The sequence below is a fragment of the Papio anubis genome, chromosome 7, assembly GCF_008728515.1.
Source record: "Papio anubis isolate 15944 chromosome 7, Panubis1.0, whole genome shotgun sequence".
NCBI lineage: Eukaryota > Metazoa > Chordata > Mammalia > Primates > Cercopithecidae > Papio > Papio anubis.
The window spans coordinates 55,589,011-55,614,305 of NC_044982.1; the positions used below are offsets into that span (position 1 = coordinate 55,589,011).

The 25,295-nt window shown below is 44.0% G+C and overlaps 1 protein-coding gene across 23 annotated transcripts in view; it reads left to right on the forward strand.

The window, feature by feature from the left end:
• Window positions 1-13,304: 13,304 nt before the first annotated feature.
• Window positions 13,305-25,295, forward strand: part of NIN (ninein) — a 109,034-nt gene continuing 97,043 nt past the window's right edge. For 8 of the 23 annotated variants that reach the window (XR_001904784.3, XM_017961159.3, XM_021941202.2 and 5 more), the window contains exons 1-3: window positions 13,485-13,537; window positions 14,019-14,072; window positions 22,374-22,577. Coding sequence is in view for 13 of the 23 variants with exons in the window: in XM_017961159.3 (XP_017816648.2) it covers window positions 22,395-22,577 (183 nt within the window). In the remaining 10 variants the exon portion in view is untranslated. Of the gene's footprint in view, window positions 13,538-13,840; window positions 14,073-22,373; window positions 22,578-22,860; window positions 22,940-25,295 lie in introns of those variants that run through there. The other 15 variants (XR_649716.4, XM_003901781.5, XM_009211525.3 and 12 more) reach the window with 8 other exon arrangements.

A 25,295-nucleotide genomic window follows, 5' to 3' on the forward strand; every position in this document is an offset into this window, starting at 1 on the left:
TCACAGTTAATCACGTGGCTCATCACAAAACTACTCTTGCAGTTTTGAGAAAATCCTTCTCAGAACCCCAGCTTACTTCCTTTTGGGTCCCATTAGCCGCAATGAAATCGTATGTTCATGACTTAGCCAGTCGTTGGCAAAAGGAATAAGACTACCTTAACTACCTTCTGGGGTAAGAAAAGACCTATATTCCCTTTGTAGGAGCAACTCTGTTTTCTGTAAGAAATGTAGCGCTGAGCATAAGAATCAGGTAAATGTAACCTTATTTCACCAATTTTGGGAAGGTCCTTTTTGCAGAGTGTAAATAAAGAGGGACCACAATGTCCATTAGTGAAAAGCCTTCATTTGTGCTTACGTAATTAATTTACAGTGGAACAACTATGGGCAAATAAAGCAGTCAAAACAGGCATTTAATAGGGAAGGATCATTTACCAAAGGGTCAGGGAAATAAGAAACTACTTTGGGTTGATATTACATCCGTCTCAAAAGAGTTGACCAAAAGAATTCACCACTCCCTTCTCTGTGGCCCCCTGACTAGAGTCTCCATTCTTCATCATTTCACCCACCACACTTACCACGCTTTACTGCCTTTATCTGTGTACCTGTCTGTCTCCACCTGCAAGATTGTAAGCTCCTTGAAAATATAATCTGTTTCATCTTTTTATTCCTGTGCATAATATGAAACAGTAGTGGCTAAAATGAATTCATAACTCACTGTGTCCGAGAGCCCATTCTAAGTTCTAAATGAACTGACTCTTTAATATTCACAACATCCTATGAGGCATGTGTTATTATTATGTATGTTTTATAAAGGAAGAGATGGAAAGTCAACAAGTTAAGTCCTTGACCAAAGGTACATAACTGTTAAGTGGGAGAGTTGGGTTTCAAATGAAGGCAGCCTAATTGGGTTGTGTTTAGGACATTTGCCCAACAAATGGGTGAACCCAATATGCTTTAATACATAATAGGAAGGGGAGAGAGAGAACAAGGGTGAAGAAAAAGTGATAATCTTTTATTTACACATAGAATCTGAAATCAAGTATGATAGACTTGTATTCCATGAGGGTAGAGATCGTGTATGTTTCACTTGTTTAGTGTGGTATCTCTAGCTTCTAGTACAGTCCCTGGCACACAGTATGTATTCAATAATTCCTGGGAGTGGCAGAGGAAGGGAGAGACGGGGGGAAGGATGAAAGAAAGGAAGGAAGAGACTGAACGAATAAACACAACCAATGACTCTTTATCTTGCTTTCTATTTTTCCTATCTTCTCTTCCTCCATTATTTTCATGCACAGCTTTACTTCTTAAATCTACCTCTTGCCTAGGATAGGAGGAAGTGGTAGAGGCTCTAAGTATTAAGTGTTCTCAAAGAGAATTTAAATGTAACATTGTTACAGAGTAGCAAGTGCTCTCTGCCGCCCTGATTCATTTGGCTTTTGAAACAATGTGTCTTGTACGAAATAGACTTTTCCTCAAACTAAAACATTTTTTAACAATTTGGACTTGCGCTTTTTCTTCTAATTGTGTGCTGCTTAAAATGTCAATGCAATGCAGGGATGCCAATTCCCACATGGGCATATTGATTTTTATAAAAATCAATGCAGGCTGGGTGCGGTGGCTCATGCCTGTAATCTCGGCACTTTGGGAGGCCAAGGCAGGCAGATCACTTGAGGTCAGGAGTTCCAGGCCAGCCTGGCCAACATGGTGAAACCCTGTCTCTACTACAAATACAAAAATTAACCAGGCATGGTGGTGCACGCCTGTAATCCCAGCTACTGAGGAGGCTGAGGCAGGAGAATCACTTGAACCTGGGAGGTGGAGGTTGCGGTGAGCTGAGATTGCGCCACTGCTCTCCAGCCTGGGTGACAGAGACTCTGTCTCAAAAAAAAAAAAAAAAAAAAGACTGTCTCAAAAAGAAAAAAAGAAAAATTAGAGCCATAGCCATAAGCAAATGAACAGCAATGATTAAAGGTTAGGAAATGACTACTGTCAAAGCCTCTCTACAAAAAACTGGTTACATTACCCAGATAATAGTCTGTACACACTAAAAGCACTATTTTTTCTCCTTGATTTCAGCACTATTGTCATAGGGCTCTGCTTTCAAAGATTGCTTCAAACAGCCATACAGACTTAACATTTCAGATTCAATCTTTAGACCATACAGACTCCTTACTCTAGTTTCAGTAAGCAAAGTACAGTCGTGATGAAACTGAAGCATTGCATTCAGAATTCTAAGTGTTCCTATTCCTAAAGGATGTCTGAGTTTCTGTTGTTAATTTTGTCGTTTTGATTCCTGTCTAGAAAGCTAATTTTTAAAAATATCTTTTTGTTCTAATTTTTTTTTTTTTAAGAGACAGCGTCTCATTCTGTCACCCAGGCTGGAGTGCAGTGGCACAATTCTGCTCACTGCAGCCTCAACCTCATGGACTCACAGGATCCTCCCACCTCAGCCTCCCAAGTAGCTGGGACCACAATGCACCACCACACCTGGCTAATTTTGTTTTTTTCCTATAGAGATGAGGTCTCGCTATGTTGCTCAGGGTGAACTCAAACTCCTGGCTCAAGCAATCCTCCTGCCTCAGCCTCCTAAAGTGCTGGGATTACAGGCATGAGCCACCGTGCCCAGGCTTTTGTTCTAAAATTGAACAAGAACGTCAAGAGTATCCAAACATTCTGACTTTTTTTGTTTGTTCTTCATTCTCAGATTACTTTGATTCCATTCAAATGTATTTGAGCCATTGGGTTTTTTTTTTTTTTTTTTTCCCAAAAATGAACTCATTGACTTTTCTTCAGCCTGATTTTCTCCTCCTGGCTTCTTTCTTGGTTAATGGCACCATTATCCACCGTGATCCAGACAAACACCTCAGCCACTTTTGACTTCTCACGTTATTGCCTCATATGTCCAGTTAGCTGCCAAGTCCAATTGTTCAATCTCTAGAGCTGTCATTTTCTTTTCATTCTCATGTCAAGGACTCTAAGTCAGGCCTTCATCATCCCCTCTTAGAATATTGCAATGACCCTCAAACTGGCTTCCACTATTTGTCTCTTATTCTCCAATCCATCTCTTGTATTTTTGCTCAATTGTTTCCCCAAAAGATTTATCATATTTCTCCCCTGCCCAAAAACCTACAATGGCTCCCTATTGCCATTTTTTAAGACTTTAAAAGTCAAACTCTTTAATGGCATTGAAGACTCCTCCTCAGTTCATCCCAACCAACTCTAGCAACCTCATCTCCTATCACTCCCCATCATTATTTGATTATTCCTTCATTAATGTATTTCCCCCGGATTTGTCATGACATTTCTTCATTCTATCTGTCTGGCAAATTCCAAATTATGTTTCAAGGCCTTGCTCAAATGCTCTCTCCGTTTACGGAAACTTCCTTGTTCTCCAGGCAGAATTAATCCCTCCTTTCTGTGCTCCCATAGCATTTTGTTCGGATTCCTATTATGCCCCTTATTGGGTTCCCAGAAGCAGTTCATGAGAGGAGAATTTGTAGGGAAGGGTTTTGTTAAGGAAATGCTCCCCAAAGAGTCTGGCAAGTGAATGAGGGAGGTAAGACAGAGAAGAGAAAGAGATCAAGCAAGGGTGAGAAATTTGGTGAAAGTCCCAAGGCGAGTAGCCCAGCTCAATTCCATAGGGGAACTCTGGACATTAATTGATGTCCTTCTCTAAGACAACGGAGCTGAGCTTGCTTTCTCCCATACTGAGCAGTCACTAGCTAGGGATTCAGTTCCCAAGCACTTCTTGCTCTCTGCATGCATTTGTACACAGCAGCCCAAGGGCAGCCACCAAAACAGAGTCACAGATGCAGGCCAGTGGCAGCAAAAGCACTCCAAAGTGGATGGAGGAACACACAGAAATGGTTAGAGAAATCCCAGAGTACCTGGGAGGAGGCTGACGATGTCAGCTATGCTTCTTGGTATAGTCTGCCTTGTATCCACCTAATCACGCACTGTCATCCACTGCCTCCTCCAGCCAGTGGATGCTGAAGCACTTAGGAGCAAACACTGCATCTTAGTCATCCTTGTGTCCCTACAGCAGGTAGGATATCACTTTGCACCTGGAAATTGCTTAAATAGGATTTATTGATTCAAATGGAATATTCCTTGTGCAACATTTTGCTTCTACTAATAGTTTCACAGAAATTTTTTTCCCTAGCTGATTTTAGGTCAACGACAATAAAACATGTGAATTCTGGAGTTTCAAAACCTCAAATCTTCAACTTTTCACCTCGCACTTTTATTCCTGGGGCAAAAACTTGCTCAGCACATCTCTTCCTATATTCCAAGACAGGCTGCTTGTTCTGTTCAGTCAAGAATGCCAACCCAAGAAACATTTTTGAAAGATCACAGTCAACGTCATTGCCAAAAGAAGAAGCTCTTGGCACACAAAGAACCTGGTTCAATATGAGATGCCAGATGGTGATTTCAACTTCAGCTAAATTCCTGCTGAAAAGTGTTTCAACTGCAGATGAGAAAATCTTCTATGACAAATTTCCAAGTGTTAGAAGATTCAGAGGAAAATGGCAAGTGTTGATACCCTCCCTCCCTGCTGCCACCACCACCAACCACATGCACACATACCATGGAACATACCTGCATCTGGTAGCTAAAATTCCAACAAAGATGCCTCTGTCTTTTAAAAAGTCTATGGACCCTGATTTGATTTTTACTAAAAGTATATTAACTGAGTCAATTGGAGCAAATACCATTTGATTAATATGCAGTGCTTTTTCAAAGGGTGTGTTCCCTTAGCATCAGAGATAAGGCTTTCCTGTCTACCAATAATTCTATTGTTAATTGATAATTAATGGATGGTCAACTGATACTCAGTGTATCTCTCCTCCCTAAATACTTTCAAATTCCGGGAGATATATGTGAGGCATAAATTGAAGTTGCTCTGCCCGGATGCCCTGGAATACCTTTTGCTGGTTCTGTGTGCCCACACCCGAGCTTCAGTGTGTTTTGCTTTCTAATGATGAGCTTCTGCAACTATCTTCAGAGGGTTGCCCTTGAACTACTGGAGTTTCACCTGTTTGCACAGAGAACTGAAAGTGCCTGGGAGCTTACTGTGGCCATGAGGTGCCCACAGCCAATGAGTTACTGGTACAGGAAACTGAAAGGCCAGCTCCCCCGAATCAAGTGTGGGAAAACTCTGAGGTGTAGTATACGCTCCTGAGCTCCAGTCAGCAATAGGCTGAGACTGGGACTCTGCCTGAATAACACCTGCACTTTGCTTTTTTCCCTCCTTCTTTCCCTGTGTTGCTCCTGCCTTCCCACGTACCCCCTTGGAGGTCTCTCCTCTAACACATCTTTCATATAACTCATGTACAAATCCTCGTCTCAGGACCTGCTTCTGGGAAACTGACCTGTGATGATTCTGGGTAATGGAAAAGTTCAAGGAATATCCTACTAATAAAGAAAACAGAAATTCTTTCTAGAGCAAGGAACATATGCACACCCACTTTATCAATCAAAGTTTCAGAAGGAAATAGTGGATAAAGTCAAAGTAGGTATTTGGAGAAAGGTTAGTAATAAAGGGACTATTTACAAAGGTGTGGACTGGGTTCAGAGAAACAAGGATAAGTGCCCACCTGAAAGCTAGGATCAGGAGGTGCCATTGCCAACTTTAGGCCTGACTGGCGAAAGGAGAGTGTGGCTTTGCAAGCTGGTGACAGAGATGTGTGGAGAGGCTGTGAGACAGGAGCTGTGGCATGGGTTGCAAATGGCCGCACAGAGAGACCACAGGGAGTAAGCACCAACCTTATGCTCCATCTTGCCTCCAATCTTTTGTCAGCGTTACCCCATCAGCTGAACATAATGGGAACTAGGGCTTGAGGAGCCTGTGGGATGTCGGATTAAAATTTATCCGGATGCTGACCGGATGGATTCGGTCGGATCTGGTCAGGATGAACCGTCCCGACGCCCAGCCTGCTATTGCACCTCCCAACGCACGCCAGATGCCGACCACGTCGATGCCACCGCCACGCCAGACACACACATCAGGCCACCACGCCAGACATCAGACCACACGCCAGACCCCGCACCACCCAGACACACACGCCGTTGCGATCCGTCTGCCACACACCACCCCACTGGCCGCCACGCCAGACCGCCGCCAGACCACTCGCATCAGACCACTCCATTACCGCAAGACCTGCACCGTTATCAGACCACCCACACACACCCCAAACACACACCACACACACACACAGTTTGGCTGGTTCTTGATCTTGACCTGTGACCAGATACACCTGAATAAACACCACTTTTCTCTCTGCTGCCCTTGTTTCCTTCTATATTATTTGATTGCATATTGAGGGACCCAGAGATAGGCTGCATGATGTGTGAGAAGGGAACATCAAAAGTCAAGTGACAAAATAGATTTTTATTAAAGTCTGAGTATGGCATTTGGGTATCAGCATAGCCCCAGCACTTCAGCCTCTAAGACAATTTATGTAGAGTGAGATATGACTCACAGACCCCACTGCCATAAGATTTATCATCACTTTGACCTCAGTATTTTAGTACAGAGGTCTAAACTACATCTTTAGAGAATTACACCTATTCTCTCACAGTTGACAAAATGCAAATCAAAGATCTTTATGTTGCCTTTTGTAATGCCCTATCTAATTGCTTTCTTATCGGTGCAGGTGCAACAATGTCCTCATTATTCGGTTTACTCCCCAGTGTTCTCATTATTGAAAGTAACGGTCTCTTCCTAGCGGGCTCATTTTGTTTTTGAAATGGTCACTTTTCTTGGATTTTGGCTTTGGCTTGATTCAGAATATAAGGCACTACAAAGTGTGCAGAGTGGAGAAAAAAAGGTCACTCAGTTATTTTAAGGCCTTTGAGATTAATCATGGCAGACAGCATGGGTCCTTGGGATGCTGGCAGGAGCCAATGTGGGTGGGATAGAGGATGGAAGACAGAGAAGCACCCCTCCCACACATCCCTGGAGGACAGGCAAGGCCCAGCAGTTACTGCCTCCTTGGCCTCCAACCCTCTCTCTGCCGGGTACCCTTCAAACGCCAATACAGCTGAGTCGAAAACATGTGGGGTGCGCTTTAACAAATGGCCTACGGGGTTGTCATTTCTAAGTATTAAAATAGTATATATTGGGGCCAGGCGTGGTAGCTTATGCCTGTAATCCCAGCACTTTGGGATGCTGAGGTGGGTGGATCACCTGAGGTCAGGAGTTTGAGACCAGTCTGGCCAACATGGTGAAACCCTGTCTCTACCTAAAAATACAAAAATTACAGGAGGCTGAGGCAGGAGAATCGCTTGAACCCAGGAGGCGGAGGTTGCAGTGAGCCCAGATTGCGCCATTGCATTCCAGCCTGGACAACAAGAGCGAAACTCCATAACAACTACAACAACAACAGCAACAAAAATTAGCTGGGCAAGGTGGCATGTGCTTGTAGTCCCAGCTACTTGGGAGGCTGAGGCAGGAGAATCGCTTGAACCTGGGAGGCAGAGGTTGCAGAGAGCCAAGATTGCGCCACTGCACTCCAGACTAGGCATCGGAATGAGACTCCGTCTAAAAAAAAAAAAAAGAAAGAAAGAAAAGAAAAAATAAATAAAATAAAATATTATAAATTGGGCTATTTTCTTCAGAAATTTTATGTCTAAGCATATTTTGAGGGCCCAATGGACTTAGAGGATGGTGATTGTTTTAAAATGTTAGTAAACACTGGGTTTCATTCCATGGCAGCTGTCTGAGTCAGTCATAAGCCCTCTCAGGAGGCGAGTGCTGAGGTGGACAGGTCAGGCCTAGGGGTGTGTGATCCCTGGTGTGATCCTGAGCAAGGCACCAAAGCTTCCTGAACACAGCTTTCTTTTAACAGTAATGGAATTGGGTTGGACAGATTCTGAATCCTCTTCTTGTTCTGACACTGCATTTGTGGCAGCCACTAGCCCCGTGTGGCTGGTCTGAACTGAGATGTGCCGCAAGTGTCAGGCACACACCAGGGTTCAAAGGCTTAGAACAAAAACAAATGTAAAATATCCCATTATTACTTTTTTGTTGATTACATGTTGAAGTGATTGTGTTTTGGGGGTATATTGGGTTAAATAAAAATCTAAAAATTAATTTTACATGTTTTTACTCTTTTAAATGTGGCTACTAGAAAATTTTGAACTACAATTTGTGGCTCACATTATATTTCTACTGAACAGAAACGTTTTAACATGTATGTTTCTGGGTTGCCATTTCTTTTGTGTGCACATCAAATTCTAGAGATTCAAAGTAGTCTTGCTTGGGGAAAAATGTTTCATTTTCCATTCAAAACTCTTCTAATAAAAACGTAAAGATTTTATGTCATATTGGTTTAGTGTTTAAGAGTGTATGAGGGAGGGGCCGGGCATGGTGGTTCACTCCTGTAATCTCAGCACTTTGGGATGCCGAGGTGGGCCAATCAGCTGAGGTCAGGAGTTCAAGACCAACCTAGCCAACATGGTGAAACCTCATGTCTACTAAAAACACAAAAATTAGCTGGGCATGGTGGCGCGTGCTTGTAGTCCCAGCTACCCCGTAGGCTGACAGGAGAATTGCTTGAACACGGGAGGCAGAGGTTGCAGTGGAGGGGCTGAGATTATGCCACCACTGCCCTCCCGCCTGGGTGACAGAGTAAGACTCCATCCTCAAAAATAAAACAAAAATAAATAAAAATAAAATTAAAAAAAAAGAGTATAGAGGGAGGGAATGCGAATGCTTCTTAAACTAACATTTCATTTCCTCTCCCCTTCAAATGAAGCTAGAGTGGCAGTCCTTTGGCACTTACAGTCTTCAGAACAGTACACCATTGCCTGCATCCAGCCACATGAAAAGGGATAATTCCAAAAGTAAAGATCAACCCCCCACCCGCCCATCCCATGTATACATATGCAACATCTCTTCTCCACATGAATGCCAAGTATTTGGAAAGTACCTAAGTGCTCAGCCCATGGGATCCAAAAGACACGTGCAAAAACCACTTCCTGCTATGCTTCAATTGCTGGGCCAAATAATGAACAGACATAAGGCATTCAATACACATTAGGACTGATGATCTGGGCTGAAAGAGCAGCAGAGGGAAGATTAGAAGGTCCACATGAGCAGAGTGGAGGGAGGGTAGGTTTCCTGCAGACACTGAGGATACATACATATGCATTGATCAGGAAGGACCTTCAATGTCGGGAAAAAGATCTAGGACCTGATGTGAAAAGCAATGTTCAGAATGCTCAAATAGAAGCCATGTTTTAGGGAAATCATTGCTCTCTTCTCTGCCTTGCTGTAGTGTGTGTATGTCCCCCAACTGGAGAACGTAATTAGACTCCAATGCCACCTAACATCATTCCCTTACTGTCTCATGAGTGCATATTTTTACCTTCCAAAAGGAGAATACATTCCTCAAGGGCAAGAACCAGGGTTGATTTTTGCTTCATTTTGTTTTGTTTGAGACAGGGTCTCTCTCTGTCACCAGGCTAAAGTGCAGTGGTATAATCATTGTTCACTGCAGCCTTGACCTCCTGGGCTCAATTGATCCTCCTATATCAGCCTCTTGAGAAGTTGGGACCAGAGGCATGTGCTACCCAGCCTGGCTAATAAAAAAAAGGAGAGTAGAGAAGGGGGGTCTCACCGTGTTGCCCAGGCTGGTCTTGAACTCCTGGGCTCAAGGCATCCACCCACCTCAGCCTCCAGAAATGTTGGGATTACAGGTGTGAGCTGTCACGCCCAACCTGATGTTTATTTTGAACATCGTGTGACTTTCAGGACAGTATTAGGCACAGGGTAGGCAATCAATGCTTACTTTAAAAAAATAAATTGTATGGAATCCTGCTTTCCTCTTCTTTCATTTTCTTCATAAGGAAAATGAAGAGATAATCCTAATTTCTAATAAGTGTCCCCCAGGGGCAAAAGTGTAAATCAGTTTGCCTTCTGTCACCTTCCCTTCCCTTTTCTATACTTTCCTTCTTTCTTCCTGGGTTCTTAACCACCAACATTTTGCTGCTGGAACTCTTAGTCCTTGACTTGTATGTCTGGAACTCAAATTTATCCCTTTTTCTTTTCCTCATTCATCTTTCTTAGGGCCTTGGGGGGATCACTGATGTCCCTTTCTTTCACACAGTGAGTTCCTGGACTAGACTATAACTGATCATCTACTTTAACAATTTGGCTGTCCTTGACACAGCTCTGCAACTTGCCTGAAAACTGTCCTGCTGAGTTCAAATGGTCACAGAAATAAGAAAGATATCGATTAAAGAAGTTTGAAAGGAGCCAGGAGCTGCTACATGAGTGACAGGCTGTTTGACTACTCTGTGAATGAAAAATAGTTTATACCCAACTGTGACGTGGAAGAGGGTAGACCATGTTTGGTTAGAGCCTTTTTTTGACTAAGAAAAAAAAAATAACTTTTCAGGTTCCAGTAAGTTTACAAAGCCTGACTCTCTCTCTCTCTCTCTCTCTCTCTCTCTCTCTCATTTGTCGTCTTGACTCTAAACTGCTAATTTCAAAATTACTTCAAGAAGAAACAAAGAGTAGGCCAGGCGCAGTGCCTCACGCCTGTAATCCCAGCACTTTGGGAGGCCGAGGCAGGATCACTTGAGGTCAGGAGTTCAAGACCAGCTTGACCAACATAGTGAAACCTTGTCTCTACTAAAAATTCAAAAATTAGCCAGATGTGACTGTGCACACCTGTAATCCCAGCTACTTGGGAGGATGAATCAGGAGAATCGCTTGAACCCAGGAGGTAGAGGTTGCAGTGAGACAAGATTGCACCACTGCACTCCAGCCTGGGCGACACAGTGAGATTTTGTCTCAAATAAATAAATAAATAAATAAAATACATAAATAAAAAGAAAGAAAAGAGACAAAGAGTAACTTTCTCTTCCCTGGATTATTCTTTAGTTAACGTTTTAGAGCTTTAACCATCTGAGAAAGCCAGTTCAGTCCTGTGAAATATGGCAGAAAACCCTTCAAAAACTTCATGTTCAAATACTTCAAGGATCCTGGGTCCTTGAACAAGTTTCTTTGTAAAGTGACAGTAAAAATCAGAGGCAGATAAGCTGCAACAGATAAGAGTGAAGTTTTGTTTGTAAAGGGTAATAACTATGAATAAACATTTACCTTTTTTAAATATTATATTGGTTATAATGTAGAATTGGAGCCTGGTTGCTACTTCTGCTGTCATTTTGTGTTTAATAGAGAAAAGATCAAGTGATGGGCTCTAAAGGAAGTTTCTGGTTTTTTTCCCTGTGACTCCAGTCTGGACTAAGACTAACCATTTGCTCAACGCAAACCAAATTGCAGGCCCATTGTGTTGAATAAATGATCTTTCTTGGTAGGGTTGCTCTTGCCAACCCACACCATGCAGTAACCATGTTCCATGCTTTCCCTCCTTTGTAGCAAGGCTGGAGGTGATCCCAGTTCCCAGTCCCAGCGCTAACTCCATCCCACTTACTCCTCTCAAGAAAGCGCATCTTGTGTTTTTCAAATTACACAACCCCCAGCAATTCTGATCTTCCTGCACAGGGAGTGAATGCCACTTCCAATATCCCCCGACCCCCAAGAATCACTGCTTTAAACTAATGAGCAATATCATCCTTAAGGATTCTTGCCAGTTAAAAAGTGATGCTTGGAGAGGTAACCAGTAGGATGACGATTCCATGGCAGAGATTAGGTGAAACAAAAAAGACACCTCTTCATTCTTACCTTCCAAGATTGTTGGCTCTTTTAGTGCCCAGTGAGCATTATTGTCTGTCTTACAAGATGATCTCTATGTAAGTATTCTGGTAACAGGTTAGCTATCTTCTTAATGAACTGCGTGTGTGTGTGTGTGTGTGTGTGTGTGTGTGTGTTGTATAATTATTACTGGATGACTGAACAACCATGCATACAGTATATGAGTGTGTGTGTTTGTGTGTGTGTACTTATTCAAGAGTGTTTAAAAAGGAGAGAGGAGCATAACTCTCTCTTATTCTGCAGGCACACTTACATGCCGTGTTGAAAGAAGTGAGCCTGGTCTTTTGAATAAGATTGATCTGTTTAAAATTTAAAAAAATTTTTTTGAGATAACTGTAAATTCGCATGAAGTTGTAAGAAATAATAGAGATCCCCTATAGACGCTTCACTCAATTTTTCTCAATGGTATCATTTTGCATAACTGTAGAACAATATTACAACCAGGAAATGGACATTAGTGTAGTCCAAATGTCTTATTCAAATTTCATGAGAGTTTCACGTGCTCTCATTTGTGAGTATATATTCAGTTCTATGCAATTTTGCCACATATGTGATCTGGTTTTGAATCTCAATTCTGTGGAGTTCCTGCTGTGTGATCCTGAGGAAGCTCTTTGACTTCTGCGAGATCCATTTTCCTCATCTGCAAAATAATGTCTGCCTCCTAAGGGTGATGTGAGAATTAGGTAAGATAATTTCTGTCGAGTTTCTAGCACACTAGATTCTCAAGGAATGCTGGTTTCCTCTTGTCTATTGCTTGCTCTCTCGGAGCTATCACCAGTTTCTTGCTAAAATAACCACACTTGAGGGTTGTAATCCATCAGGCGGATCCTTCAAGGGCAATACATTTAACACTGCAACTCAAAGAGAACCATGGCCTGAACTTGGGATCCTATTTGACTGCAATGAGATCAGAAGTGTAGGGATGGGGGAGTGAGAACGGAGACTCTGGGGTAGGGGTAGGAGGCGGTAAATATCGAGCAACTGTTGGGCTGCGAACCATCAACTCTAAGGAGTTTCCGTCCTGTGTGGCTTGCGACCGAGGGTTAGCTTCACCCGGAGAAGTCTGCACAGGGGTGGCAGCCTGTGAGGACGTGGTGGGCAGGTGCGGAAGCCAGTGTAGACCCGGCAGGAGGGTCGCGCTCGCTCTACAGGACACCGAGTCACTTCTAGAGCCCTTCCGCCTCCTGAACACCCTTTCCAATGTTGACGGCCAGTGGACACCCGAGGGCTGGGAAATCCAGGGCCGCCCGAGAGCAAAAGAGGCACAGGGATCCCCCCCTTAAAGTCCCGCTGGCTGAAGGCGGGGGCCCTTCCTCTGCGCTGAGACGTTGCTGCCCGAGTGTCAGCGGTGCGGGTGAGTGCAGGCGTGTTGGGAAAGAAAGGGAGGCGGACAGGCAGGAGGCGAGGGTGGCAGCGCCAGCCCCAGCTCGGCGGCGACCTCGGGGCGCCAGCCTCCTCCACCCGCACCAGGAGCCCCGGCGTTTCTAACTTCAGATCTCGGAGGCGGGCACTCGGAGAGGGAGGGCGCGTCCGCGAGGGCCCAGGCGGCGCCGCCTCCTCCTCCCTCAGCTGCTGGAGCCGCGCGGGCCGCAGAGGAGGAGCAGCGCCGGGGCCGGCGTCGCCCTGACTCCTCCTCCCCGCGCGGGCCGGGCCCTTCCTCCCCAGCGTCCAGAGCTCCGGGTGGCCGCGGCCGAGCCGGCAGCCGAGCGCGCTGGGCGCGGCCGTCCCGCCGCCGCCGCCGCCGCCGAGCCCGGAGTGCGCCAGCGGCCATGGTTCCCGCGGCGGCGCGGGGCGCCTGAGCACCGGGAAGCAGTAAGTGGCGCAACCCCGGGGACCCGGACCCACGGCCTGGGGGTGCACGGAGGCCTCGCGCTGCCCCCGCGCCGTCGGCGAGGCCCTGAGCGTCCGGAGCGAACTGGGCACCAGATCACGCGGGGGCTTCCCATTTGGGGTCCGGGGCCTGGGCGAGCGCAATCCCTGCGGGCCGGGAGGAAGCGGCGGCCAGGCGGGAGGACGAGGCGGGGACGGGGCGGCTCCGGAGGCGGGAGGAGGGGCCGGTCCCGGAGGCGCGGGCGGGGGGCGGGCCGGCGGGGGTGGGGAGGATGCGCGCTGCAGCCCGCGGCCCCCGAGAGCAGCGCTTTTGTAAGCCCTGGCCCCTTACATATGGAAATGACGCTCGCGCGGGTCCCCATTCGCGTCCTTTTGAAGGACACCCGCCCGGAACCGCGGCGCCGGCTGCGAAGTATTGTCCCGCTTCTCCAGCCCTAACAAAGCGTCCTCCTTCGCTTTGCAGAGCGCTGGAGGCGGGCGGCCGGCTGTGCTGGCGCTCCGGAGAGACCGACAGAAGGTAGGCGAGGGCGGCGGGGCCGCGGGGGGGGCGCGCTGCCTGTCCACACAATAGGGTGTCTGAGGTTTCTGGTGGTGGCGATGGGCAGGCGAGTTGAGGACGCATCGCAGGTGGCTAGGGACTTGGGAGGCGCGCCCGTCCTGTGGCCGCACCTCCGCTTCCCCGTCCGGCGGCACCCCTGAGTTTGGGCACCCCCAGTACCCCTGAAGCCCCGGCCGCCTGCCCGGAGCTGAAAGCCGCTTCTGTGCGCTGTCCGAGAGCAGACTTGAGTCCCCGAGGGAGCAGAAGGGGTGGTGGTTCCGTTGGCATGTGCCGCCCGCACAGTCTTGTGATTGAGACGCTGAAGAGGAAGCTGCGTGGGGAAACCCGAGGTGTTAGCCTGGGCTGTCTGAGTAGCAGAGAGCTGCTTGGAGCCCGGAAGGTGGAGATTTTGGAAGGTGTGTGGGGTCGATGCGCGTAAACAGTTTCCCGGTGTAATGCCTAGGAGAAGGGGAAAGAACAAAATGACATTTGGTTATTGCCTAAAAGGTGTGGCCTGGAGGTGTGGAGTGTCTGGGAAGGAAGCTTCCAGCGGCTAGGCTTCTGCAGCTACCGAAGCGGCCCCTGACAGGACACTAGGTGATGAGAACAGTCTCTGCTTACAGCTCTCGCTGCGAAGTTAAGAGATAGAGACGGAAAGAGGCATTTTCCCTAACCCCAGCCCTGACAACCCGAGGTGAAGGCACCAACAAAATGGGAGCTGGAAAGACTACCCTGCCATATATCATGTTTCCAGACAACTTGGATATTATGAGATCTGCTTTTTGCACCTAACTAGGACAGATCCTCTCCTGGCATTGAGGACTTCCAAGATGGGCTTGCCATACAGCTCAACTCCTGAATTTATTACATCGAAACAGATTGCGTAGTTGTCTTTTGTGACTGACGTGGTAGCTTTGTAGGATGAGAATCCTGATAAAGTCCATCCTGACACATGAGGGAAGCCCCTGGAACCACGACGTTTCTCAGTAGGGTCGCCTTAAACACCGTAACGTACACATATGTTTGCATGCTTCCGGAGGCTTGATGATCTAACAAGGAACATTGCTTTTTTCTGTCAGTTTAATTTTACCTTGAGTCTTCTCTCGTGGTGAGCATATTATACAGGTGGCTGACCTGGAATATTGGTGGCTGCTGCTCTGGAGTTGAAGGGAGCTGTGAGGATTTCCAGAGTGTGTATAGGAGGAACATTACAGGCTGGCTGAAAAACGAGTTTGTGTGTTATGGTCTCTTCAGCTGTTGTCAGTGTCCTTTGGGAGGTGATGTGGACTGCCTGGGAATTTGTTTGCAGATTTGTTTATTTTCCCTATTCTCTGGTGATTCTTTAGAGGGAAGCATTCTGCAGAGTGGGGAAAAGGTAGGTCATATGAACGTTCCACAGGGTTGGACATTGGCAAAGTTATTGCCAATACAGAGAAAGGCTTCACAGGGGGCAACAGAGAGGAAGCCATCATACTCACAGTCTTTGCATTAAAATGTCGAGGATCAGTCATTTTACCGGGCACTTGCTCAGAATGGCGTGGGGTTCTTTTTTCTTATTTCTTTTTAATTTTAGATGTGTAATGACCCTTAATATCAAAAGATGTTAACTGTCACAGAGGGGGAGAATAGGGCTCCAGTGAATTCTGAACAGCCAATCTTAATTTAATAGGCAGTATTCTTATCATGAGTCAAATGTTTAAATAAATTGTTTTAAATGTCACTGCAAATGACTTTCTAAACTAACATTTCAACAATCTTGATGCTTCCATTTTATGATGATAATGAAAATACATTTTATCAGTCTTACATTGATAAAGGGTGGGCAAGCTTAGAGCATTTTCGAAGGATTTAAACAGCGTAAAGCCTTTTTAGAAAGCTTATTTTTATAGATGCCAATTCATTTGTAAGCCAATAAATTATCTGGGTTGAATTCTGGCTATTGAACTTGCATCTGTTGGGCAGGGGCTTATGGAGAGACTTAGTGAAGCTTGCAAGAAGATTTTTATCCTATTTATGAATAAAATAGAATTTTGAAAAGATTATGAGATTCTGAAAGTGAGCATCCTTGTTTGAAATTAGGACACTTCTTTATTGCAATTTAAGTCAGCAATTAACCATTTATTCAAGCTTTTGGATGGAAAAATTACAAAGCATCTATCTATACCCTAATGCTCACTTTAAAAACAAAGTTGGGAAAATATTGTTCATAGACGTGAGAAGAGATCACCTTCACTTACACCTCAGGGTACCATACTCATAGCCTCAGGCATCCTAAATTAACGTGAGTCAATATGGCTCAAGAAGTGGAAGTTGTTATAAGCTTTCTCTTTTTTTTTTTTTTTTTTTTAAGTAACAAACTCTTTTTTTTTTATTTTTAAAGTAACAAAGCTCTGTTTTCTGCTTCTGTAATTTACTTAGTAGTTGATTACAGGTTATTGAATGCACATTGTGCGAGGCTAATGGGTTTTTTTTTCCTGCAGCTAACCTGAGTTATTTGATGGGGTAATCTACCAGTTATTAGCTTGAACAAAAGCATGGGTTTGTTACATCCTTCAGAATAGCAAAATAATAAAGCTTGCTTACATTTTTGAATAAATGCTAGTAGGATTCCCTTAGTTAAATATTATAGTGTAGTTGACAAAGGTTGTTATTTTTCTTTTTCTTTTTTTTTTTTGACATGGAGTCTCTCACTGTCTCCTGGGCTGGAGTGCAATGGTGGGATCTCAGCTCACTGTAACCTCCGCCTCCTGGGTTCAAGCGACTCTTGCGCCTCAGCCTCCTGAGTAGCTGGAATTACAGGCACGTGCCACCGCACCTGGCTTTTTTTTTTTTTTTTTTGTATTTTTAGTAGAAAGGGGGTTTCACCATGTTAGGCAGGATGGCCCCGATCTCCTGACCTCGTGATCCACCCGCCTGAGCCTCCCAAATTGCTGGGATTACAGGCGTGAGCCACCATTCCTGGGCATTTTTTCAAATTTATTTAATGTGACTTTTTTCCTGTGCATTTAAGCTTTTGTGTTATATTTTTATACCATGATTTCATGCAGAGTGATATTGTTGTGCTTTTGGTATCCAGTTAGGGGTGAGACACTGTCTGAGCAGAGAGGAGGCATTCTGACAGTAATCAGTTTGCTGCTAAGCAGCACTAGTTTTTGGCAGAAGTATTCTCCTATATAAACTCGTAAATGGCTGCAACTGCTTTTTCTATTGAGCTTTTACTAAACTTGAATTTATCCTTGTCACTCTTTCCTTTATACTGAAATTAGTCCAATATGGTGAGCCTGAAAATCTTTGCAGCCAATTAAAGTATTTGCGGAAAAGAGAGAAGAAAAAGAAACACTTTAATTTGATCATTGGCGTTATTAGGCTCCAAGTTGCCAAATGGTGAAAGCTAAAGGCATAAATGGAGAGTTTTGCCCAAGTGGGGTTTGTTGGTGTTCATCACATCAGCTGTAGAGTAAGTAAATGAGTCACTGGTTGTCACTGCCTGGTCTGTGGACCCCCAACAGCTATGTCTGCACACAGGTCCAAAAGCATCTATTATGATGCCCTCTCAAGGAAAGCAGCTGAGCCGAGGGGACATGCAGACATTCCGCAGAGCTCTTCAGCTGCTGAACCATCTGGAAGGGAAATAAAAGGCCTGGGCTAGGGACTCTGGCATTGTGCATATTTATTATTTGGTTTTCACTTGCAAGACTTTGTCCCCTTTTTACTTCCTCTGGCCCAGAACAGACGTCCCCTTTAGCTGGGGTGTCATTCTTACAAGCTCCTTTCTGTCCCTTGGTTGAACACTGAAAAGTTCATAAATCCACATATCCACTCATGATTCTGGTCACACCTCCACCTATTTCGTTTGCAGTCCTATTTGGCACTGTGATTTCATCAGCTGGGGTAATGAACACTACTGTCAGAGTCGGCAGCATTTTGGCAGCCTTATTTTGAGTTATTTGGAAGGAAAATGCTCAGAATAATTGTCATGATGGGTGGTTATTGAGTGGTAAATGTTTTGATTAATGGTTCTGTGCATCTGCTTCGTATTTAACCATCCCCCGTTAGAACTCCAAAATATTGCCCATACTGGTTTTTTCATTCCAAAAGAGTCATAAAGCCTTCTAACAATTTGATTGGAAAGGTAGATGGTGAGGAGAGGCCCAGGTTTATTATGGCAGGCTTCATAACACTGGAGCTCTTCTTTGCAATTTGGAGAATTTCTCACTCAAAATGTAACTTTCTTAATCTCTGAGTAAGATTCCTGCCTCTGGTGGGTACCAGTTAGGGTTTGACTCTGAAAAACATTGGATTGCACAGATTATACATACTTAAGTATTTATTTAGGGGAAGTCATTTACAAATTATCAATTCCTAGACAATGCCCATTATTGAAGATATGGGACGCTTCATGATCATTTTTATATAAGAATTTATTTCTTTCACGCCCTAAATCCCAAAGCTGCTTTAGGAAAAAAGGGGATGTGTATTCTATTTGTATATCCCTGGTGCCTTGTAGGCTATAATTATTCAATAAATGGATCAAGGGAGGTGGGGAGGAAGGAACTCTGCTTCTCAATTCCAATTTGGAAACGTTTGTGGCCATGGGGTGTTCTGTGGGGATTTCTGCTGCTTAGTACTGTTCAACCGGCTGACACATAAAGGTGAGATAAGTGGTTTGCCAATGGCATCATTTCAGAGGTCTCATTCATGTGTTCTATGTGCATGTGTAGGATTGAGGGATAATATAATTGAGCGTCGCACTAGAGTTCAAATCTTGGCTCCACCTCCATTTTGTTCAAGGAGATTAGTGCTGTATCCTTGGACAGTTGCTTAATTTTGTCAAGCCCCAATTTCTACATCTTGCAGGAGAAAATGAGAATATCTACTCCTAAGAATTGGGAGGATTAAATGAGATAATATACATAAAGTACTTAGTTTAGGCCAGACTCACAGTAAATGTTCAGAAGTAATTCCGAATGACAGTTCAGCTTTCTGCTTTTATTTGATGTTAAATTTATCAATAACCTGCTTTTAAAGATAGAGGAAGCTCTGAACATTACCTGCTGCCATTATCATTTAGTAATATAATGATGTTTATGTACATAGTACACTCCCTGCCCATTCTCAGTCTGTTCTACAGCATTTCACATCTCCTGCTTTGCTTCTTTGGAGGTAGATCTGTAGATGATTCACTTGTTACCTCCTCTTCAGTTTACCACTCCTTTGTAGCTGCAGATATTCTCTTGGTTATCTTAAATTCCCTCTTGTATCAGCTTTCTCTGGGATTAGCCACTCTCGCTTGCTTGCCACATTTAACTCTCAGAACAAACCTTCCAGATGCACATTGTTATTCTCATGCTGTAATCGAGGGGACCTGAGAAAGGTTTTAGTATAGATTCTCCTCCAAAGTTCCATCCCATAGCAAGACAATGCAGCCAAAGTTTGTGAATCCATTTACTTAATTACTAGCCTATGGAATTAAACTTCAGACAGCGCTGCACGGTACAGATTGGCAGTTGGTGTTGGCTTTCTACTTCTTGCTTATGTCTAAGGCTGAAAATGCCTTTGAGAAAGGATAGGGTGGAGGAAGTGGAGGTGTGTTGGTGGAAGAAATAGACATTCCAAAGTTTTCATATGCCCACTTCTGTAGACCTTATTAAGGGTATGTTTCCTCTCAAGGAGTGATCCATACAGGAAGTCAATCCATGATATTTGCTGAATCCCTGGCGTGAAGAACAGACTGACTTTACTATGCATTTGGGGGAAGATGTAAAAGAAATAGGAACGTGGAGCTTATCATTAAAGAACTTTCTGCCAAGTGGGGAGAAAAAAAAATTCTTGCACATGAAATTACTGATGAACATTTGGGAAATAATATCAACCAGTAAAAATGCCTTCTGTACCACTGACAACTTTTCACCATGAGTAACATCTCCTGGATGTTTCAGCGTGAGCATTTGTTCCACAGGAGTGGTGCTTTTCTCCCCTTCAGTCAAGCACAGTGTTTTGAGAAGGAAGGAGATGAAATGAAGAGATAAAGAAAAGAAAGCTGCCATAAAATGAAAGAGGTTTGATTTAGTGAAAATTCAATGACCTCCCAAAGAGTCGGTCATGATAGTATATCAAATTCGACACCGTGGATAAGATCAGGACTTCTCAGTACATAAGTGTTTTATTCCTCTCTTTCATTGGACAAATCCCCGCCCCTTAAAAGTAATTTTTAAAAAGGGAAGTGTTAGAATTCTTTCACTTTTGAGTTTTTAAACATATATGCAAAATCAAGCAAAAGAAGAGTCTTGCTTTTATGAAATCGGTCAGATAACAGCCCAGGGGACTGTAAAACTCAGAGTGAGACTGAGAGCTACCAACACTGAAAATCCCGGAGCACCTTGGGGATTCTCAGCAGATCTTAGTTGACAATTAACTGGTGAACTCTAAGTGAATCTCGTTAGCCAAGTGTTGGCCTTGTCTAAATTCTTAACTCCTGTGGCTCTGCATAACAACTTGGTATTTCTTTTCTGAGGCTTTGATGTTTATATAACACTCTCAACTTATTTTGAAAACATTTACATAGTGATTAGTTAACCCAGCAGACCAATCCTGGGAAGACAGCCAGAGCTTGCAGCACCTTAGTAACAGAAAAACTGATAATTAGAAGAGACCTGTCCAAGACCAGGAACCTGGACCAAAATTGTGCCATGTTGCTTTACTTTAATGAGTGGCCCCAGTAAAAACTGAGCTGTGTGGCAGAGCTGTTCACATTTATCTTCTGTGTCCACCCAGTTCTGCTGAAACCCCTGGCAAGATCATGGCTCTGTTCTAGCTTGTCAAGTTTTGAACAGCTGTCTATGGAAAGAAAGCAAATACAACCTAGAGCAACGCTGATTTGCTTTAGAAAGCTCTTTTATTTTCAGTTCTGGCTGTGTTCAACATCTTAGCTTACGTTTTTCGTGTTGTAATGATCTGCTGTACGGATGATCACCTCTAAGTTAGTTTTCTCTAAGTTGACTTGGATTAAAGACGCTTGGTTAGTGAAAGCTGCTGCTTTTTTATAGTCAAGGGACTGGTTCGGAGAGCCTTGTTGCAGATGGCTGAGGTCACCGTCCCAAGGGTGTGTGTTGTGTTTGGCATCCATTGCGTCATGGTGAAGGCACCTTCAGATGTGCAGGTTTCAGGCTTTCATCGGAAAATCCAGCACATTAAAAATGAATTGTCATGCAAAGAAAAATAAAAAAAGATTTCATTTGTAAAATACGAGCTCCTTGGAATTTTATGATGTATATTTTTAACAAAAATGACTCAGTTTTTGATGTCTCCAATTTTTTACTGATCCTAAGGAAGGTGGCAAAGTGGAAAGCCTGGAGTATGGGTAGGTGAGAGAGACGGAAGACAGGTTAACCAGGCATAAAAGGTGAGATGCTCTAGTGAGTGGAGGTTCCCTGAGATGCTGTATGATTCATATAAACCAGTCTGTGGCTCCTTTAAACCTCACTGTCTGAAAGGTTGAAATAGTGTCTCCCCTTTTTTCTAGGCAACTAAGCATTACCTAAAACTCGCTGGGACTAAAGCAATCTTCAGGGAATATTCTTCCCGTCACACCTCATGTAATTGCACCAGTGAAGTTAATTGAGTTGCTTTTTGAGGAACTCGTGTAAAAGACATTTGGTTTCATGTAAACAGGGAGGTGGTTTTGTAGCATAGCCTCTTGCTGCAGCCCTCCAGTCTAGCTATGATGGGGGCCATCTACGCTGAATGAAGTAGAACAAATCAGCTTGGCCACGCTGATCAATTGCAACATTGGGGCAGGTTATCTAAAGCTTGCCAGCTAGCATGGAAGTTCTGACCATACAGTCTGCTGTTGCTAACAGTTAGTTCACTTGAATAGTCTTGGGGTCTAAGTGGCTGTTCACCTTCTTAAAATCCTGGGCTAGAAGAGCTGGGAGAGAACTACCTTCAGCCTTGAGTTTGGCAGTCTGGCTGTCCGCCTGAGAACCAGGCAAGAGAGGAGGGTGTCTCCTACCGTACATGACCCCATCATTCTGGTAATGTTGCTCCCAGTGCGATCTAACCCTGTGTATGTGGCTCTGGTGTGAGTGCATGTGGGAGTGTCACTGGCTAGGGCTGGTCCTGCAGAGACCAGAGGTCTTGCTGTGGGGTGCATCAGAAACTGGGTGTTCCTGAGCATTCCCTGGGGACTGTTGGGGTACAGAGAAGGGGAATGTGCCAGGGGGTGACCACAGTAGGACTGGAGAGGCTGCCACAACCTGTCCTTGTCTCTGTCCTGCACAGGTGAGCGCTGTGGGCTATGGGATGGATGAGGTGGAGCAGGACCAGCATGAGGCCCGACTCAAGGAGCTGTTTGACAGTTTTGACACGACGGGCACAGGGTCCCTGGGGCAGGAAGAACTCACCGACCTTTGCCACATGTTGAGCTTGGAGGAGGTGGCCCCAGTGCTGCAGCAGACATTACTTCAGGACAACCTCTTGGGCAGGGTAAGGTCTGGGGAAGAACATGGGCTGTGGGAAGTGGGGTGCGGTTTCTGCCAGGGTGCTGGGGGTGGGGCAGACCACACATGTTGCAACTTGTTTCTAGCATCCTGGCTGTTACATGATAAAAAGAAGAATGTAATGGATGTGGCATCACAGCCCAGTTTGCTAGGGTGACAAGGGCCTGCTTTAATTTGTGCTCTGGAGTTATGGTGTACAGTGAGCATCTTAGATAAAGAAAAAGAGATAATGAAAGGATGTTTTCCAACTTTTGTCTTGTTCTTTGTAGTTTATTTTATTGACTCCACATTCATCACTGGGACAGAAAGGAGGAGGGTGAGATTTCCATTGAAGAGAAAGAAAATGCAGTAAGAAAGCTATTGTTATGACTTTTACTCCCAATGAAGCTATTTCTTCTGTGGATTATTTCTGGGTGAAGCATTAATTAAACCTTCTACTCAGGAAATAAGACAGCAGGGTAAATAAATGCAGTGCAGGTTCATTTAAAACCCAGCATGACTTGCTTCCAGCAGGGATGTGTGTGTGCATGCCAGTGTTAGCCTCTGTGTTTGATGACAAATAGTCATGTTATTATCATAGATCAAGTCACAGATATGAGTAAGGAGCGAGAGAGGGTCTTTTTTTTCCTCTTGCCAATGGTGGATATTTGATCTGCCATGACCTGAGATTGCCTTCCATTCTCATAATTATAACTAATAGCTTTTATTTTTTGCCTTGTTTATAATTAATAGCTATTTATTATCAATAGCTTTGTTTATATGGCTTTGAGTCAGATCTCTTGCTGTTGGATTTTAGAATGATTAGAGAGAAAGATGGACAACACTTTTTACACTCTGTTGCTTCATTCTGGTTTTTATCACGTATAAATTGAGGAAGCAGTCGTGAGGCTTAACTTTATTCTAATGACTGAACTTCCTTTTCTTCATTTCATTTTTGCTGTCTTTTAGCTGACAAGGGAGGTAAGTGACTTCAGATATAGTACCATATATTGGCTTTCTGTAACCTAAGACAGACAGGAGTAGCCATCATCCTGAAATTAATGTGCAAAAGATGATATTCTCAGGCACTTGGCACATGAATGTGATGTTAAATGGGACTCACACTTGGAAAAAAATGTGAATTCTTTGCAAAAACTGGAGCCATTCTTGGCCTCTCATGGGGGAGGGAGGGTTAGCTGTCTATAAATACATGTGGTCCCCATAAAAAGCTAAAAATCTTCCTTTAATAATCTTAAAATGAAGCTTTGAAGATTGAACCATTTGCTCCTCTGCATGTCATGCAGTCACATAGTTTCCAGTTCTGCCTCAGTCTTAGACCCTGTGGGGAGCAAAAAAACTGGCATCTCCCGGTATGGTCCTTGGGGATCTCAGTACTTTTGGTGTCTAAAGGATAGTATCAATGGGCTGATCTGTTTTAATGCTCATTAAAGCCTGAAAAGGCATGATACAACTAAGGTTTCCTTGAGTGGTGTTCTTAGAGTCTGCATAAATATGGAATGCCACGCCGTAAACAGACTGCACCTTGGCGGCAGGTCAACAGTTTGCTCTCCAGATGTTGCACATCTTTACCTTCATTTGGTAGACTCAAACAGGGAATAGTTATCGATTAATTTGTTAACAACTTGACACTACCAGCCTGCTTTTGACGCTTGCTATTTGCCTGAATAATGAAAACTTAAGTGGTCTATAGTGTGATATTTACTTAGTGAGCCAGTGATAAAAGTTAAATAGATGGATGCATATTGATTTCATGCGGGAGGTCCCTGGTGATGGTCTTGAGAGTCGGGGGTTGGCATGAGTTAATGCACTACTGTTAAATTTGCATTTTTTAATGAAACCAAATTATTCTCCTCAGATGATCACACAAACTTGGCCATATGCTATTAAGATACTCTATATGGTCTATAATTTTAAATTATAAGATAAAATACCATAGGATTCACTGGAGTCATCCAAGTATTATCATTTTCATGATGCATACAGTAGGGATTATAGTTGTAAAATTATAAGTGTTTTTTACTTCCAGTCATCTTTCTTCTCTTTAGAAGATATTTCTTTAGAAAAATTTATAAGGGTTAGCAGCTTGGTTTAATTAAAAAAGAAAGAAAGAAATGGTAGCATAACAAATCTGTATATATTAATCTATTCATTAATTCAACAAATATGTATTGTGTATGTCCTGCCTGTGAGGCATTCCTGTAGTCTTATGGCATGGGGTCTGTATTAGCCCATTTTCACACTGCTGATAAAGACATACCCGAGACTGGGTAATTTATAAAGAAAAAGAGGTTTAAGGGATTTCCAGTTCCATGTGGCTGGGGAGGACTCACAATCATGGGGGAAGGTGAGAGAGAATGAGAGGAGGAGAGAAACACCTAATGTGGCAGGCAGGAGAGAATGAGAGCCGAGCAAAAGAGAAAACCCCTTATAAAACCATCAGCTCTCGTAAGACTTACTCACTACCCCAAGAACAGTATGGGGGAGACCACCCCCACGGTTCAATGATCTCCCCCCATCTCCCTCCCACAACACATGGGAATTACGGGAGCTATAATTCAAGATGACCTTTGGGTGGGGACACAGCCAAACGATATCAGGGTCTAAGTTATTTATATTTACATTTACCGTAAACTACAGTTTTCCATTAAGTTGGCTTTTGGCTGCATTAGTATCCATCAACTTCCTGGATGCTTCTGGCTTTCAT